General features: G+C 36.7%; 1 protein-coding gene across 1 annotated transcript; it reads right to left on the bottom strand.

The window, feature by feature from the left end:
* Positions 1–788: 788 nt before the first annotated feature.
* On the bottom strand, positions 789–15,972 carry LOC128663488 (RING finger protein 11). The gene is made up of 3 exons (XM_053717839.1): positions 15,797–15,972; positions 8,652–8,821; positions 789–2,733 (listed from the first exon to the last, which is right to left on the bottom strand). The coding sequence occupies exons 1-3, from the start codon at positions 15,893–15,895 to the stop codon at positions 2,562–2,564; spliced, it is 441 nt and encodes a 146-aa protein (XP_053573814.1). The 5' UTR covers positions 15,896–15,972; the 3' UTR covers positions 789–2,561.
* Positions 15,973–18,868: the final 2,896 nt, after the last annotated feature.

Below are 18,868 nucleotides of genomic sequence, written 5' to 3'. Positions count from 1 at the left end.
CTCAACAGTACCCTTTTTTGAAAATTGAGGTAAAAAAGGGGTAAATTGACCTGCTAAGGAGTCATAAGGGTACTAGATAAGAACTATCCTTGCCTCACTCCCACCAAATTCCTATGTTAAACACATAGGTCAAGCTCCTAAGGTGTAAGGTTCTCACCCCTAGCTACGTAGTACCTGTAAGGAGAGTACTATAGGATAGCACCTGGGCTGTGTAGTGCCTGAGTCACTTACCTGGACTGAAGCACCCCTCCACAGTGTCTTACCAGTATGCTGAGGCCTTTCTCCCTTACAGGTTGCTGATCCAGTAGAGTGCCCACCAACTGCGTGTAAACATACTGCAGAGAATACTGTGAATATACCTGTAACCCCTCAGGTGGAGGCTAAGGGACAGGGTCACCGCAACGCCTGAGGGCAGTTATGGCTGTTAGATTACCCACTAGGGTAATGGAAAGCGCATAACAGAGTTAATCCTTATCCCTGTTTCACTCAGAGACTTCTTAAATCTTCTTGGCGTGAAGTTGCCTAGGGGTACTGGGGGCTAAAGTCAGGCCTGAGCCCACAAATCATAGGAAAAATTATAAACTCTTGATAGTAGAGCACCTCTGAAATCTTCAACCTCTCTCCTCGAAGGCCAAGAACAAAACGGGAGAGGAAGTGGGAGGGACTAAAGCTCTGTGAGAGTTCTTGACCACCTCCTGATAGGGCTAGAATATATTCCACGTTATGAAGCTATGGACTCTCATCAGCTAAGAAGGAAATAAAGTTAAAAAAAAAAACACACAATGAGATTTGCTTGGGGGTATTAAATTTTATGCACAATAAAAAAAAATCTGATATGTCTTGAGACCCCTCATAAAGTTTATTCTATATTAGAGAAGTCCATCTCTTAAAAAATATATATGAATTTTGTTTGTATAGTCTGGTGATCACTGTGGTAACAGTAAACACCTTGCAAGAAAAAAAAGTGCTTTTATTTTTGCACTAGACAACTGAGCCTCTCTAATCTATATTATAACCCCCAAAAGCCTCTATGAGCCCCTATTTTACATGTGGCTACCATTGATGACAATTTAGTCAGGAGATCACATTAACAGCAGTGGTCACTTGGACATTTTCAAAATTATTTACTAAAATCTAAGCAAAAATATAAGGGTTTTTTTACAGTTTTTGCTGCAGCTATCAACTATGCAATGCAATATACATATAATAATGGTATATTGGAAATCTTCTGCACCTGCTGAGAAATACAATATATAGTTTGTGTGGGTTACTTACTGAAATATGACTTACAGTAGGGTTTAAATGTAAGTAGCATAAAAAGCTCAATATTGGCTCAGCACTGGGTGTAAAAAGGGCTTAGCAGTGAAAGGGTTAGTAAGATGCATATACATAATTTCACCTCTTTGGCTGCCGATAACACAAAAAAAACAGAAGTGATTTGACTCCTTTGACTGCCCCTCACTTACTGGAGAGCCTTCTAAAATACTGGACACCTGGCAACCCTACTCATACCATGTGCATATGAATAAGGTTTTGATTGGTTAATAAGGGTCATTTTGTTTTGGTGCATAGGAAAGAGAAATTAAAAACAAAATTGAGTAAACATTACTGCGTTATTCATTGAAAAATGCTTCTCAGCTATCAACATTAATTCACATCTGACTGAAGTGCAGCATTTCTAATACTACCAGTATTTATTTTGAAATAAGCTACGTTTGTGGCAGATGTGCTAAATACACTTTATAGGGAAATAATGAAATAATAGTGCCCTGTCCTTATGGGAGGACAATATTCCATTGATAAATGTAAGCTATTTGTAGCTGTGATGGATTGTACGGACAGATTTATAGATCCATGAATTTGTTATTTTGCAGACTAGTCTCAATTTTAGTCCCCCTCCCAATATTACATCCTACTAGACCAACTGCACACAGTCACTATTTGCTACTAATTGAGTGTCAAGTGTGTCTTTGGTATAAGACTTGATTCATTTCCTCTATTTGGTGCAAGGCATGTTGGTTCTTTGTTCATGTTACCACAGTTACAATCATTTGATCACATATTGCATAGGAGGAAGTTTTTTCCTCTGTAAAGCATCCTGTACCAGAAACTGCTCAACTGTTTAGAAGCAGCATTTTTACTATTAAGGGCTCCATAAAGGTTCTATTTGATCTCAAGTATTTCAGAAGAATAACTGGAAGTATAACAAAGTGCAGCAGTTCTTACTTCCCTGAACAAACAGCAATTTCATTATCCATTTGAAATTGGTTTCTTCTGCCAAGACATCTCCAAATCATTTGGTAACAAGACTAATCTTCATGTAGCTGTTCTTTAATCAGAGCGTTTATCTCTGTCGTCATGACAGAGGTCTGTCCTTTTAAGGCGCAAAAAGAGAAAGAAGTCTCCAGTTTAAAGCAAATAAATATAGTTTACAGGTCCAGATGGTTTTCCTCTCCCAGGTGAGGTATGTCTAGATTGGACAAGTTTATTTGCACAAGTTACGTTTTTTCCTCATGTCCCCAAAAAACTAATTGGTTCTTCTAGCGCAGTTAAACATTCTGTCAATTTGTTTCATACGATGACAGCAGAGCGGCATCTACAGGCTCCATGCAAGATGGACACGTAAAAGACCTCATTAACCAGTCGTCTATACACTCAACATGATAAATATGCATGCAAGGGAGAAAGCGGATATGATCTCCACTTACAAAGTCCAACATGCATATAACACACCTACAAAAAAAAAGAAAAGAAAAATTAAGAACTTGAGAAAGTTTTTACATTTTATCTGCAACCATTGGATGTCTAATATAGCCTAAAATTGCATCCAGGGTCAGAATGTTTTGCATCACTTTCTTCATAAGCAAAAATCATTACTTTCATGCTATAACCTACACCAATCTAATCTCAAAAGGACGGCAATATCAACAGTGTCTCAAGTCCCCACAACGCTATGGATATGGTTTTACATTTTTACTTTTCTTATGCAGAAGCTCCACAGACTATTTCTATCAACTCCTGGTACAGAAGCAAATGATTTTAAACACACTTGTGCTGGTTGTGTTGTTTGTACTTACTGAAATAAATGTGTGGGCAGGGTACTTACTCCCAAGCAGGTAGATGATTGATAGAAATACTAAGTGCTGCACAGATATCAAATACTAGATCCTTTCACTAAAACAGACATAAAATAAGTAATAGTGAAAGTCTGTTAAAGGGACAGTCAACACTAGAATTTTTGTTGTTTAAAAAGATAGATAATCCCTGTATTAACCATTCCCCAGTTCTGCATAACAAACAGTTATAATACATGTTTTACCTCTGTGCTTACCTTGTATCTAAGCCTCTGCAAACTGCCCCCTTATTTCAGGGTTTTTTTTTTTGACAGACTTGCATTTTAGCCAATCAGTGCTCACTCCTTGGTAGATTCATGTGCATGAGCTCAATGTTATCTATATGAAACACATGAACTAGCGCTCTCTAGTGGTGAAAAAATGTCAAATGCAGAGGCGGCCTTCAAGGTCTAAGAAATTAGCATATGAACTTCCTAGGTTTAGCTTTCAACTAAGAATACCAAGAGAACAAAGCAAAATTGGTGATAAAAGTAAATTGGAAAGTTGTTTAAAATGAATTGCCCTATCTGAATCATGAAAGTTTTTTTTTTTTACTTGACTGTCCCTTTAACTTCTAGAATATGAATTTTATCCTGTTATTTTTATTTTTTAAGTCTTTGGAATTACATGATCATGACCGCTGGGTAACATAAGCATTAAAATCTACTTCTCATGCTCGCATAAAAATAAAAAATAACCCATGTATGCATTTATTAAAGGGACACGAAACTCAAAAAAAATATTTTATGATTCAGATTGTGCATACCGTTATAAACAACTTTCCAATTTACTTCTCTTATCTAAATGTCTTAGTTCTCTTGGTATCCTTTGCTGAAAAGAATACCTAGGTAGGCTCAGAAGCTGGAAGCTAACTTCTGATTGATGGGTGCACATATATGTCTATTGTTATCGGCTTACTGATATGTTCAGCTGGCTTCCGGTAGTGCATTGCTGCATCTTCAATAAAAGATACCAAGAGAAAGAAACAAAATTGATAACAAAAGCAAATTGGAAAACTGTTTAAAATGGCATGCCCCATGTCATGTCCCTTTAATAATGCAATGTATCAAATATTATAGTATCCCAATTTTATAAAAGCACTCTTGTATTGTGGAATGAAGAGCTTAAACAGGGAAACGCTAATGGTTCAGATAGACTTGATTGGAAAACTGTTCAAAATATGCTTTATTATAACATTTGCTGCATTGTTTTAATAGCCTTAGTTGAAGGGAGCAGCAGTTCACTAGTTGGAGCTAGCTGAACACATTGGGTGTGGCAATTACAAGCAATATATATCTGCAGCCACCAATCAGCAGCTAGCTCAAAATAGTGCATTGCTACTCCTAAGCCCACCTAGGCATGCTTTTCAACAAAGAATAACAAGTGAACAAAGCAAAATAGATAAAAGAAGGTGATTGGAAAATTGTTTAAAATCGCATGCTCTGACTGAAAAATCAAAATTTAATTTTGAGTTTACTGTTCTTTTAACTGGCAAACTTTGAAACACCAAATACATTTTAAAAGTATAGTTTTGAGGTTATTCCCCATGTTCCTCTAGTCGTGGGTGCCGCCATGTTGAAATCTATATTTCACTACATTGCAGTGCTGACCTGTTTGCACACGTGCAGCAACTCTGTCAGATACCTGCAGTGTAACCTAGGTTCCATCATGGCTGCACCCATGGTTAGAAGGAGGTGCATGAAATGCATTTAGTATCAATGTAAGTTTTATGTGAGTTTAACTCTTATTCAATCTAGGCAGACAATTTGTTAGATAAACTGGAGAGAATATTAAAAGCTCACAGTGTGTGTGTGTATATATATGTATATATATATATATATATATATATACACACACACATACACACACACACACACATACAGTGGATATAAAAAGTCTACACAACCCTGTAAAAATGTCAGGTTTCTGTGATGTAAAAACATGAGACAAAGATAAATAATTTCAGAACTTTTTCCACCTTTAATGTGACCTATAAACTGTACAACTCAATTGAAAAACAAACTGAAATCTTTTAGGTAAAGGGAAATAAAAATAAAAAACTAAAATAATATGGTTGCATAAGTGTGAACACCCTTAAACTAATACTTTATTGAAGCACCCTTTGATTTTATTACAGCACTCAGTCTTTTTGGGTATGAGTTTTTCAGCATGGCACATTTTGACTTGGCAAGATTTGCCCACTCTTCTTTGCAAAAAATACTCTAAATCTGTCAGAATGCGAGGGAATCTCCTGTGCACAGCCCTCTTCAGATCACCGAACAGATTTTCGATTGGATTCAGGTCTGGGCTCTGGCTGGGCCATCCCAAAACTTTAATCTTCTTCTGGTGAAGCCATTCCTTTGTTGATTTGGATGTATGCTTTGTGTCGTTATGCTGAAAGATGAAGTTCCTCTTCATGTTCAGCTTTCTAGCAGAAGCCTGAAGGTTTTGTGCCAATATTGTCTGGTATTTGGAACTGTTCATTATTCCCTCTACCTTGAATAAGGCCCCAATTCCAGCTGAAGAAAAACAGCCCCAAAGCAGGATGCTGACACCACCATGCTTCACTGTGGGTATGGTGTTCTTTTGGTGATATGCAGTATTGTTTTTGCTCCAAACATATCTTTTGGAATTATTGCCAAAAAGTTCAACCTTGGTTTCATCAGACCATTACACCTTTTCTCACATGCTTTTGGGAGACTTCAGATGCGTTTTTGCTAAATTTAGCTGGGCTTGGATGTTTTTCTTCTTAAGAAAAGGCTTCCGTCTTGCCGTCTACCCCAAAGCCCAAACATATGAAAAATACGGGAGATTGTTGTCACATGTACCACACAGCCAGTACTTGCCAGATATTCCTGCAGCTCTTTTAATGTTGCTGTAGGCTTCTTGGTAGCCTCCCAGACCAGTTTTCTTCTCGGCTTTTCATCAATTTTGGAGGGATATCCAGTTCTTGGTAATGTCATTGTTGTGCCATATTTTCTCCACTTGATGATGACTGTCTTCACTGTGTTCCATGGTATATCTAATGCCTTGGAAATTCTTTTGTACCCTTCTCCTGACTGATACCTTTTAACAATGAGATCACTCTGATGCTTTGGAAGCTCTCTGCGGACCATGGCTTTTGTGTAGGACGCGACTAAGAAAATGTCAGGAAAGACCTACTAGAACAGCTGAACTTTATTTGGGGTTAATCAGAGGCACTTTAAAAGATGACAGGTGTGTACTGACTCCTATTTAACAGGATTTTGAATGTGATTGCTTAATTCTGAACACAGCTACATACCCAGTTACACTTATGCAACCATATTATTTTAGTTTTTTTGTTTATTTCCCTCTTCTTTCTTCAGTTTGTTTTTCAATTGAGTTGTACAGTTTATAGGTCACATTAAAAGGTGGAAAAAGTACTGAAATTATTTATCTTTGTCTAATTTTTTTACATCACAGAAACCTGACATTTTAACAGGGGTGTGTAGACTTTTTATATCCACTGTATATATATATATATATATATATATATATATATATTATATATATATATATAAACAAAACACGGAAGGGAACTGCACTCTCATACCGGACCGGGTACACATCCCATGACCCTGCAACATGCTCAGCCCTGGGTGCCACTGGCACTCACAGGAAGCTGTGCTGTCCCCAGAGCCACAAGCAGTTAACCCCAGACAGATCTGGGTGCAAGAACCATAGGGAAAATTACAAAACAAATTAATACAACACACAGAGAAAACCCAGCACTCACTTACAAGCTCTCAGCTAAGATTTAAAAGCAAAAATGGAAAGGTTAGTCACCGCATCTGGCCAAATGGGACAAGCTCAGGTACCACGTCAAGGTCCTCTCCAATACCTGAGACCCTAAAACAGCCACACAATGCAAGCTTGTACAGTTTATAGGTCACATTAAAAGGTGGAAAAAGTACTGAAATTATTTATCTTTGTCTAATTTTTTTACATCACAGAAACCTGACATTTTAACAGGGGTGTGTAGACTTTTTATATCCACTGTATATATATATATATCATCTCATTAAAATATCAGAACTTAAAAAGGGACACAAAACAAAGTTTTTCCTTTGTGATTCAGATAGAACAAAACATTTTAAACCACTTTCTAATTTACTTATATAATCTAATTTGCTTTCTTTCTTGGTATCCATTGATGAAAAGCATACCTAGGTATGCTCAGGAGCAGCAATCCACTACTAAGAGATAGCTACCGATTGATGACTGCACATATATGCCTCTTATCATTGGCTCACCAGATGTAATCAGCTAGTTCCCAGCAGTGCATTGCTGAACCTTCAACAAAGGATACAAAGAGCATATTATAGAGCATACAATTTTAAGCAACTTTCCAATTTACTTTTATTATAAAATTTGCTTAAATCTCTTTGTATCCTTTGTTGAAGATAATATAAGTAAATTGGTATAGGCTATCTGAAATCACAAAAGAAAAATTTGTGGTTTCATGTCCCTTTAATGCACATTCATTGCTGTATAACATACTAGAACTTATACAATAATTCATCACACTTTATGAATGGTGTACAAGAAAGTGTGGGTTTATGCAGTATTGTTTAAGCAGTGATGAATACTCCATTAAATTCATGTGATATACACAATATTAAATACATTAGCATGATGTATTCTATATCCCCAGTGTTGCTATTCTTTGTAATACATGACACTTTACGTAAGCTACACAAAACATGTTCTACGTAGTCTGGAATCTTGAAATGTAACTAATGGTTTCCAAACAATTCCTCAAAGAAACCCTAAAGAAAGGTATTTACTGGTTTTCCAATCTGAAGACGTTTTTGTCAGATACACTCGAAGTCCATAAAAGTCAATTTTGGCTTTATTGTATCTAAAAGCGGCATTTAAAAAATATTTTTGCTTATCTCAAACAGAGATGTAAGACCTGTGATTATCAGTCAGTCATTGTTTGATGATAAAAATCTGCACTTCCTCTTAGTTTCAAAATCAATTTAAACAGTTTTCATTATCAACAAAGAAAAATGTTTCCATATTTGAATGAACACTGTAGTGTAAAAATTACATTTCAGTGTATTAAATATATAGAAAATATTTCTGTATGTGAAATAGATTATGTTGCTCATTGAAACCTCAACCCATTGCCCTTAAGAATATACCCATTTAAATGGGCTGAGCTTGCAGAAAGCGTAGATCTAGTAATGTCTCTCTATACAAACACACAATAGCCTATCCTACAGAGAGGAATTAAAATGGTAGCATTTCTCTCTCTCCCACGCCCTATTTAAAAGTTGATTGCTGCCTCTTGTTTATAAAGATTTCCTATAGAGAATACTGCAGTATTTATATATTCCGTACAGGTTAAGGTTTCAAAAGGAAAAAGTAATAATACACTGTATCACTGAAACTTTAAAACAGAAAAACAAAACAACAGTACAATGTCCCTATAACCAACAAAAAGGGTAAGGACAAAAAAAAAATGTATACTATTATATTTTTGTTTCAAATTGATATTTACTCCTCACTTACTCTTTTAGCTTTTTTTCTGCTGATCCAGTTCCTGGATCGTATCTCCCTTTTGGGAGGTGATGAATAAGACCAATTCTTTGTGCAATCCACACTTGCTCTTCTTCAGTTAGCTGTGTAGCAAGACGGGCCTGGCCTGGCGTTGGGTGGTAAACAGGGACTGACTCCCTCTCCTGAATAATAAGAATAAAAAAAGGATAGACTTGTGTGAACAATATACTGTACATATTATAGCCAGAATGGAAATCATTCAAACACATCAACAGCAGATAAAATATTCTTCAATTTTCCAAAGGCAAATAAACATAACGTATCTTTTTCTAAACCTATAATACGCCCAAGAGTAGTTGTTCTTCATGTCTTAAATCAATAAAAAAAAACATTTAACAATCATTATTTTTAGGAATGAATACTAATATGTCAGTAGAATGCCTAGGCATGCTGCAATTGTTTAGTTAATATTTTATGTCCAATAAAAATACTCTGCAGCAAGTATAAGAAGTCATTTGAAACACATTAAGTGGAAACACATTTTATAGTACAGCGCCCCTTTAAGAGATAAGGAAACAATTTGCCTTAATGCTGTGACACACTGCAAGCGGAGCGGCGCACAGCATGTACATGCGGCTGTCCGCACTGTGTGTCCTGCCTTTTCATCTCTGAGCACTCTGCTGCGTCAGGTCGCATAGCTGAGCGCTCAGAGATGAAATATTTGATCTTCAGAAGCGATGCGGAGCAGCTACTTTGCCTTGCGCCGCACCGCTTGCATTGTGTCACAGCCTTTATAGTAAAAACACATGCAATAAACAAACATGTTCAGTAGCATTTTGGCAGCATAGGTTTGTGGGATTTGTAGTCCCAAATATTGGTCTCTGCAATGCTGTAGCCTGAACAACAGGAAATAGCTTGATCAATATCCTGTGGAATGTGTAACATAGATATATGCAAGGCTGCTAATGTCCACTATCCCAGGGAGAGTAAAAGATTGCAGTGGACAAGTTAAAAAAACAACAAGTTTTTTTTGTTCTTATCTTTAACCTTTTAATGCCGTTCTATTCCGTCATAATTACACTGGGTTTTAAAGCCGTTATGACGGAATAGAACGTCATAGTAGCTAACGGCTGTCCTGAAGCCTTCTGTGCTTTAAGGATTTGATCATGGTCTGGAGGGCGCCCCCAAGGATGTAGGGACGTCCCGCAGACGCGATCCAATAATTTAACCCTGTTACGAAAGGGTTAACATTGAGTGTATTTTTTCTCTCTCTAGACTAGTAAACTATAGTATATACGTGTGTGTAAACAAGAACACATGTATACTACACACATATATACCTTTTTCAACTGCAAAACCTACAGTAATAGAGCAGTAATTAATAGAAGGAGTTAAAAAAAACATTGCAATGAAACAGTACAAGGCACAGCTGTCTTCTTTCTCCATCTCTATTTGTTTTGGCCATGGTGGTCTTAGCACACAAAATTAGAAATAACTCTACCATGTCAGGAATGGGGGTGGGGACATTGAGCATAAACTTGCAATGTATGCAGATGATGTGCTGCTGACACTCACTAATGTTCAGGTCGCACTACCGGAAGTATTGTCTAAGTTTGATAGGTATGGAAGGGTTTACAATTTTAGTCTCGATCTGTTAAAGACAGAGTTATTGAATTATGCTGCACCACCCTGTTATATAGAACGCCTTAGGAATATAAGTCCTATAACAGTAGTTGAGAAGAAATTGAAATATTTGGGGATTTACCTTACCCCAAAGCCTACTAGATGTCATCCCTTATACTCAACTGAAAATGAAATAATGGATGATCTATTGTATTTGAGAAATAAAACAAACAAACAATCTCATCATGGCTAGGCCGTATAGGGGTTGTGGAAATTAATATTTTGCCCAGAATGTTATACCTTCTCCAGACTGAGCCTATACCACTTCTACTGTGTCACAGGTGTGTGTGTGTTTTTAACTTTTTACAATACTTTCAAGTTTGAATACAATCAGGACTGAACGCACACATTTTTAGTCACTTTGCCAAAATTTGCCGCTATTCTGTTTTATATTACTTTATAAATTTGTAGTATTATTGCCCTGGCTCTCAAGGAAAAGAGTTTGAAGAACCCAGTCATAGATGTTATATAGATCAGTTACAGAAAATTTTAGAGGATTACATCTGGAAGGGAATTAGACCTAGAGTGAGGAAAAGTATAATCTACCTCGGGAGACCTGGCAGTGCCGTGTAAATCTGAAAATTGTTGAGTAATTTTATTGCAAAGACTTGTAGAATGGAGTCACAATTCTGCCCACAAGACATGGGGTTAAGTGGAAGGTGATATCCTAGGGATAGGGAACATGGGTACATTGGCCTGGGTTCCGCAGGTTAACATTCCAAAGAAATAGCAGCCTACCTATTTAAAAAGTTTTTCATGGAATGGGATAAGCTTATTAGAACTAGTAATCATATCTCCACTGCACACTTATCTACCTATAGGGTAGAATCCTGATAGTCCATATAATATGAAACCTTGTGTAATATGAAACACAAGCTGAAATTAGGGATGTTGACAAGTGAAATAGAGAATGGTAAATTGATAACACAAGAAGACCTACGGAACTGGGATGAAAAGATGTCCTCATGGTTTAGATACACTCAACTAATACACTATCTGACACATACATTAACATAACTCCTACAACTTTTGAAAAAATGTGCTTAATGGATGCGACACCACATTACACAATCTCTATTTTGTAAAAAGTGTTACTGTTACAGAGCAAAACTACCTTACCATCATATGTCTCCTGGAATAGGCAGAGGAGGTAAATCCTAAATTGTGCCTTAAAGCTTTTAGCATAGCTCATAAAATTTCAACATCAGCAAAAATTCAGGAAATGCATTATAAATGTTTAAGCAGATGGTATCCGACACCATCAAGGATGAAAATTATATATCCAAATTCTATCTGGCAGCCCATTCTCTATGACTAATTATGCTAAGCGAGGCAAAAAGCTTAATTCCCTGTCACTGGAAGATCCAGACAACTCCTTCCATGAGTGAATGGGTTGAAAAGATACAATTATTTGCGTACAGACAAATTTGAGCTATATGCAAATTAGTTTCTTAATTCCCTATATAAGCGGACTGTTCAGGGGTCAGCAACCTTGGGTCTCCAGATATTTTAGAACTACATTTCCCATGATGCTTAAGTGTCTTTAAGCTGCCTAAACATCATGGGAAATGTAGTTCTAAAACATCAGGAGAGCCAAGGTTGCTGACCACTGGTCCGACTGTTGTTATGTTGTTTTATTTAATTTTTTTTGCTCACACTCCTTTTAACCAGTTTCTTCAGGAAGGTTTTTACAATGTTTGTTATATGAAACCAATGTTATGTAATTGTATTAAGAAAGATTGAAGAATTCAAGCTATTATTGGGGACTGTGCATTTCTGGCAGGGGGTTCAGTACAGCCCTCTACAGGTGATGCTAGATTTATAGAAATGTTCCTTTGAAGTCTGTTTACTACTATGGGTTATATAGCACTTGATGCTTGACTATTAAAAAGATGCGTTATATTTCTCTGTATGACTTTAAAACTGAAAATAAAGCTTGAATTTATTTAAAAAAAAAAACACACACAATATTCTTTCATTTTGTATTTTATATTCTTTCATTATGTATTTTGCCTTCTTTTCCTGTAATTTAACTCGAAAAATGGTTGGTTTTCTAAATTCCACTGAGTTTCTATAAAGTAATCGGTTCCGTGTTTGAACTTAAAAGGACCTTTAATTACAGTAGAATTGCACAAACAACAAAATGTATAATAAAAAACAATGCAAAAGTACTTATTTTTTAATTTCAAAAGTGTAGTAGGTTCTTTTTTTTTTTTTTATAAATTTCAAAGTTAGTTCCAATTCCTTCCCATTACATCATGTGAAAGCAATCAGCCAATCACAAAATGCATATACATATATGCGGTGAATTCTTGCATATGCTAATTAGGAGCTGGTGCCTCGGAAACTGTACATATAAAGATATTGTGCACATGTTGATAATGGAAGTGAACTGGAAAACTGTTTAAAGTAGAGTGCCCTATCTGAATTATATATATATATATATATATATATATATATATATATATATATATATATATATATATATATATATATATATATATATATATTATTATTATTATTTAGGGACAGATATAAAAGACTGTGCAAGCAAAGCTGTGTGGAACAAATGATTGTTAAAGTAACTATCTAACAGGTTATACACAGTCTTGCTTAATGCCTGATTTATGTTCCTAATTGTCCTCAGCAGAAGAGGCAACTTTAGTTACATTATAAAAACATAAATACTGAAGAGAAGCTAAACCTTTACACTTATATCTTCAATATAACTTAAAAATATATATATATTTTAAGGATAACATTTGCTTTGAATATATAATTCATATCTTATCATGTATTTGCTGTTTCATATCCCTTTAAAGGTCAACCACCCCTCGGAATAAGCTCATAATACAATTTTTTTGTATAGTATTTCCATGCTTTTTAACTTATCAATGGAAACAAAATCTGAACTCAAGCTTTAATATTTGGCATTGAATATATAAACAAATGTATGTATTATTCTTTTCTGCTGCCTTCAACAGTTTAACTCATATCTACTGCCTATATTTTTTGGACTAGAGGCCAAGGATTAGTGAAGCACCTTTACTGACAACCATGGGATGCCAATTTAAAAGAAAATGAATACATTAAACATTTAAAGTGGGAAGGCATTATGCAATTGAACAAGTCGTTAACCCTTTAACGACCAGCGCCATACAGGGTACAGTTGTTTAGCCTTTAAGGACCAGGGCCATACCATTTAAACGGTGCTGATTTCCTGGGCTCTTTCTGCCACCATCTTGTGCTGCAGCTCAGAGATCACACTATTTCTGCATGCCCCATGAGTGGGGCAGTGCACAAATAGTAGTGCAGGATTTTACAGATGCAGAGAGACACACTCTGTGTCCCGCTCTCCATCAGGTTGCTGTGCATTGGTAGTGTAGGCGGCCTATCGCTGATGGGGGGCGGAGTGGGCTGGACCGCTACACTGCAGAAGAGAGTTTAATGGTGGGAGGGATCCGCTACACTACAAAAAAAAATTATTGGAGGGGGGCCCTACTAAGTGATCACTAGGAGGGGGGTTGGGCTGCTGCACTAGATACATTTTAATATTTAATCCTTTTTTATTTTTTAAAAGATACAAATATATTAAAGTGAATGTAAACTCAACAGTGTCGCTTATTGCCATATTATCACTCTCAACAATTTAGGTGGACCTTAATTCATCATATTTTTTTTTGTGTGTACTTGCTAATCCCAAATATATACCTTTTTACCTCATTTTTGGAGCCGAGATTCCTCCACCCGCCATTTGGTCCCTCTATTTGGAAATAATTGACAATAGCGATTGCCAATCCGTTTTTTTACCCCGTGGCGTTCAACCCCTTTTTGGCAACGTCATGCGCTTATTCTGTGCATGCGTTAGCTTCTAATCCCCAGCTTCAGAAGTGATGCGTGTCCACGAGACGCGCATGCTCTGTAACACCTTCAATTTCAGGCTCTATCAGCGGTATACAGTGAAGGCTACTGTGATTAGTATTGTACAGTGCTGCTAAGGGTACTGTGATTAGATGAATACATATTTTTCGGCTGCATTCGCTATCACAATAGTATTCAATTAACGGATACATTCATTGAATACTATATAGCGCTTTGAGGTCGGATGTTAACGCATGCGCAGCCTGTCTATCCTACTTTCACGCTTGCGCACATTAAGTATTTAGTTTTTAAACGCATGCGCAGATCAAGTACAAATGTTTTTCACGCATGTGCAAAGTAAGGGCATCACGGGTGCGCGCATCAGAGATACTTATAGAGTAGGTGGGACCACTCTATGCGTCACTCTCTGCAAAACAAGGAAGTGCCTTATGGGAGGAGTTGTGGCTCAAAACGGAGCGAAGTTAGTAATTAAAATATATTATAAATTATTATTATTATTTATTTTTTTTAAAGTTCACGGTTTGAATCAACATGTGTAATATAAGTATTAGGAGCCTTGAGTAGTTTGTAAATTGACATTCACTTTAAAACTGGGTACTTACTGGCAGACAGCTGCCAGTACCTAAGATGGGAGACACTAGTTAAAGGGGAGGGTTTGAGAGCTGTTTGGGAGGAATCAGGAAGGTTGAAATGAAAAAAAAAAAAAGTAAAAAAAAACCCATCACATTGGCAGACTGTCTGCCAGTACCTAAGATGGTGGTGAACACTGGGGGTTGAGGGAGGGAAGAAAGCTGTTTGAGAGGGATCAGGGGTGGGAGGTGTCAGCTGGGAGGGTATTCTCTACACTAAAGCTAAACTTAACCTTACAAGCTACCTGATTAACCCATTCACTACTGGGAATGTCAGAAGTGTGGTGCGTAGCTGCAATTAACAGCATTCTAATTACCAAAAAGCAATGGCAAAGCCATGCCTGTCTGATGTTTCTAAACAAAGGGGATCCCATAGAAGCTTTTACAACCATTTGTGTTATGACAGCATTCACGGTATGTAAAAAATTTCAGTGAGAACCCCAAAGTTTGTGAAAAAGTTACATTTTTTATTATGATTGCATTATGCAGCAACGCGGTGGCATGAAATATATAATTGGGCCTAGATAAATACCTTGGATTTATCTACTAAAAAAATAATGGTTTTGATAAGCAAAAAATATATATATATTTTTGTTTAAATGGAGTGATAGCAAAAAATGCTAAATACTCTGGTTCTTTGAGCAAGTTTTTCTCTTACATGTCCAGTTCTTAAGGGGTTAAAATATGCAACCCCATATAAACCCTGTGCTGAAAAAGTAGACGACCCCACAGGCTGTACACGTCAATATGTATGTATCCCACCAATCATTTAATCCTATGCCTTTCTCGTGTCCTTTATGAATCACACATAGTGCTGCAAGTGTTTACAATTAGTTACATGTATACATTTACAGAACAACCTCGTTATAACAATGAAACGGCAACATTTATATTTTTAGACATTAGATATACAAATAACAGCAGAAATATCAGGGCCCAAGATATTTTCCCCTCCCCGGGCACCTGGTAGGGCGGCGGGGGTTCCCCGGGCAGGCTGACCCCATCCGAGTCGTGGAGCAAGGATTGGTCGTCGTCGGCCTGCGAGGACAAACAGTTTCCCATAGCCCTGTTGCCCCGGGACTCCCCCGCCTGATCTGGACTGTTTACAAACCGAAACCCGGAAGCAACTAAAGAAAAAACTACATTTCCCATGAGGTATCGGGCGGTAACCACCTGATAGTCACTTCACAGGTGGTCGATAGGGTTGAAACTACGCATGCCTAGCTGGTGTTTATTGCGATTGTGCGCAAATTGTCATGTTTTTTATTGTATATTTCGCTATAATATCGTTGTTTAGTAAATATGTTAGTTGTTTAGTAAATGTAAGCGTAGTTAGATAGAGTATAAAGCAGAAAGATCAAATATAAATGTAGATATAGGCAACGAAATAATCCAAACGAGATCGGATACATTTGGTAACAGTTTTGCAATGTGCTTTTGTTTTTTCTGTTTTACAGTTGTTTATGGATTTTAATAATAGTTTACAACACAGCAAATATAACAAGGCATTAATGTAAAATTTGCATATATAAAATCTATAGTGAAGATGGTTTCAGTTAGCAAGCCTGGAAGGTATATTGGCATAACAATAACAGTTAAACAAATGCTTGTGTCAACACCATGGAACAGTATAGCGAAGTCATAATATATCATATTTTTTTAAAAAAAAACTTTCATGATTCAGAGAATACAATTATAAACAATATTCCAATTTACTTTTATTATCTAATTTGTTTCATTCTTTAGATATCCTTTTTTGAGGAAATAGCAATGCACATGGGTGAGCCAATCACACAAGTCATCTGTGTGCAGCCACTAATCAGCAGATACTGAGCCTATCTAGATATGCTTTTCATAAGAATATCAAGAGAATGAAGCAAATTAGATAATAGAAGTAAATTAGAAAGTTGTTTAAAATGGCATGCTCTTTCTAAATCATGAAAGAAAAAAATTGGGTTTAATGACCCTTTAAGCTTCCCTGGCCCTCAAAAGAGATCCGAGGTTCCTATGCTTCCAAGAACTTTTCCCTATTTTTTAAATATGTCAGCTGCTAAGTCAGTCATTAGATAACAGAAGCTACTACAATGATCTTCTAAGAGTTCATAATGCAGGCCATTGAGTTTATTAATATATTTGGTCAGGGTGGACTGTCATGCTGTATAATAGGTGATGTAACAAAGCTTTTGTAAAGTTTATATGTCTGTTTAAGACAGAGCTCAATCAATTTAAAATCACTTCCTTCATTAAAGGGACAGGCTAGTCAAAATTAAACTTTCATGATTCAGATAGGGCACTCAGTTTTAAACAACTTTCCAATTTACTTTTATCATCAAATTTGCTTTGCCCTCTTGGAATTCTTTGTAGAAAGTTAAACCTATGTAGACTCATATGCTAATTTCTAAGATGTTGAACTGCCTCTTATCTCAGTGCTTTTTGACAGTCTTTCACAGTTAGACACTGTCAGTTCATGTGTGTTATATAGATAACATGCTCGCTCCCATGGAGTTATTTATGAGTCACATGCTCTATCTGAATCATGAATTGATGGTAAACTTTCCTCTTGGTATAAACATCTATAATGTTAGCGATATTTTAGATGAAGTTTAAACAATCAGTTGTAATGAAGAAACGTTTTAACTTACTTTTTAATTTAGCACTGAAATATAAATACCTGGGGCGCAATCTAATATACTGTGCAGGTTTCGGCGCAAGCGTGGGAACCTGCGCCATCCGTAATTTCACCTCAGGGTATTACATAAACCCCGCCGGCAGTTCATAAAGTGCCGTAAGTCTGATAAACTAGCGATGTCCAGAAATAAGCGTAAATACAGATTCCTGGAGTCGCCAGTGACTTACAGCACTTTAGAAACTGCCAGCGCCTAAGAAAAGTAAAGAAAATAACAAATCTCCCGTAAAAGTCTAACACGCCTCCCAAAAATAAGCCAGATGCGTAAAACCCCTATATCCGCAACCCCCCTCTCATTACTAATATTAAATGTATTAACCCCTAGACCGACAACCCCCCACAACGCAATATGCCTATTTAAACTATTAACCCCTATATCCGCCATCAAACCCACACCGCAAGTAATAACTCAATTATTAACCCCTAAATCCGCCAACCCCAACATCGCAAACTACCTATTAAAACTATTAACCCCTAATCCGCCATTAACCCACAACGCAATAAACCTTATCAAGTATTAACCCCTAAACTGCCATAGCCCACATCAAAATAAACCTAATCAAGTATTAACCCCTCAACCACCATAGCCCACAACGCAATAAACCTAATCAAGTATTAACCCCTAAACCGCCATAGCCTACAACGCAATAAACCTAACCTAACCCCCCTAATCTAACACCCCCTAAATTAACTAAAATTCCCTAATTTACAAAATACTATTTTAAAAAAACTAACACTACTTAAAAAATAAAAATAAGCTAAGTATAAATTAAAGGGGCAGTCTAATCAAAATTCAGGAGTAGACTGTCCCTTTAAGCAAGAATTACAGAAAATAATAAAATCTAAGATAACAGAAAATAATAAATAAATAAAATTACAACATTTTAAATAAATTACACCTAATCCCTATAAAAATAAAAAAGCCCCCCCAAAATAAAAACACCCCCTAATCTAATAAACTACCAGTAGCCCTTAAAAGGACTTTTTGCAGGGCATTGCCCCAAGATAATCAGCTCTTTTGCACAAAAAATACACACAGCCCTCCTACCAGTAAACCCCCCCACCAACCCCCCCCAAAAAAAACTAACACTAAAAACGCTAAACTACCCATTGCCCTGAAAAGGGCATTTGTTGGGCATTGCCCTTAAAAGGGCATTCAGCTCTTTTGCTTCCCACCCTATCTAAATAAAATAAATCCCCCAAAATACCCTTAAAAAAGCCTAAGTTTAACCCCCAAGTGGTCCTCACCTGTCCTGAAGTCCAGCGGAGAAGGTCCTGTTCCAGGCGGTGAAGTCTTCTTCCAAGCGGCGACCTCTTCTTTCTTCTTCCAGGAACCAGCCGGCGCGGAG

This window comes from Bombina bombina, chromosome 6 (assembly GCF_027579735.1).
Source record: "Bombina bombina isolate aBomBom1 chromosome 6, aBomBom1.pri, whole genome shotgun sequence".
NCBI lineage: Eukaryota > Metazoa > Chordata > Amphibia > Anura > Bombinatoridae > Bombina > Bombina bombina.
The sequence above is the reverse complement of the archived record's forward strand: the minus strand, read 5'-3'. Positions and strand labels throughout refer to the sequence as shown.

What these genes read in the sequence shown, in the direction of transcription:
- LOC128663488 (XM_053717839.1), bottom strand. Translation starts at nt 15,895, where the DNA reads ATGGGAAACTGTTTGTCCTCGCAGGCCGACGACGACCAATCCTTGCTC. An exon ending in AACCCCCGCCGCCCTACCAG is followed by an intron (nt 8,822 to 15,796) that starts GTGCCCGGGGAG and finishes CTTATTATTCAG; the next exon opens with GAGAGGGAGTCAGTCCCTGT. An exon ending in GCAGAAAAAAAGCTAAAAGA is followed by an intron (nt 2,734 to 8,651) that starts GTAAGTGAGGAG and finishes TTTTTTTTGTAG; the next exon opens with GTGTGTTATATGCATGTTGG.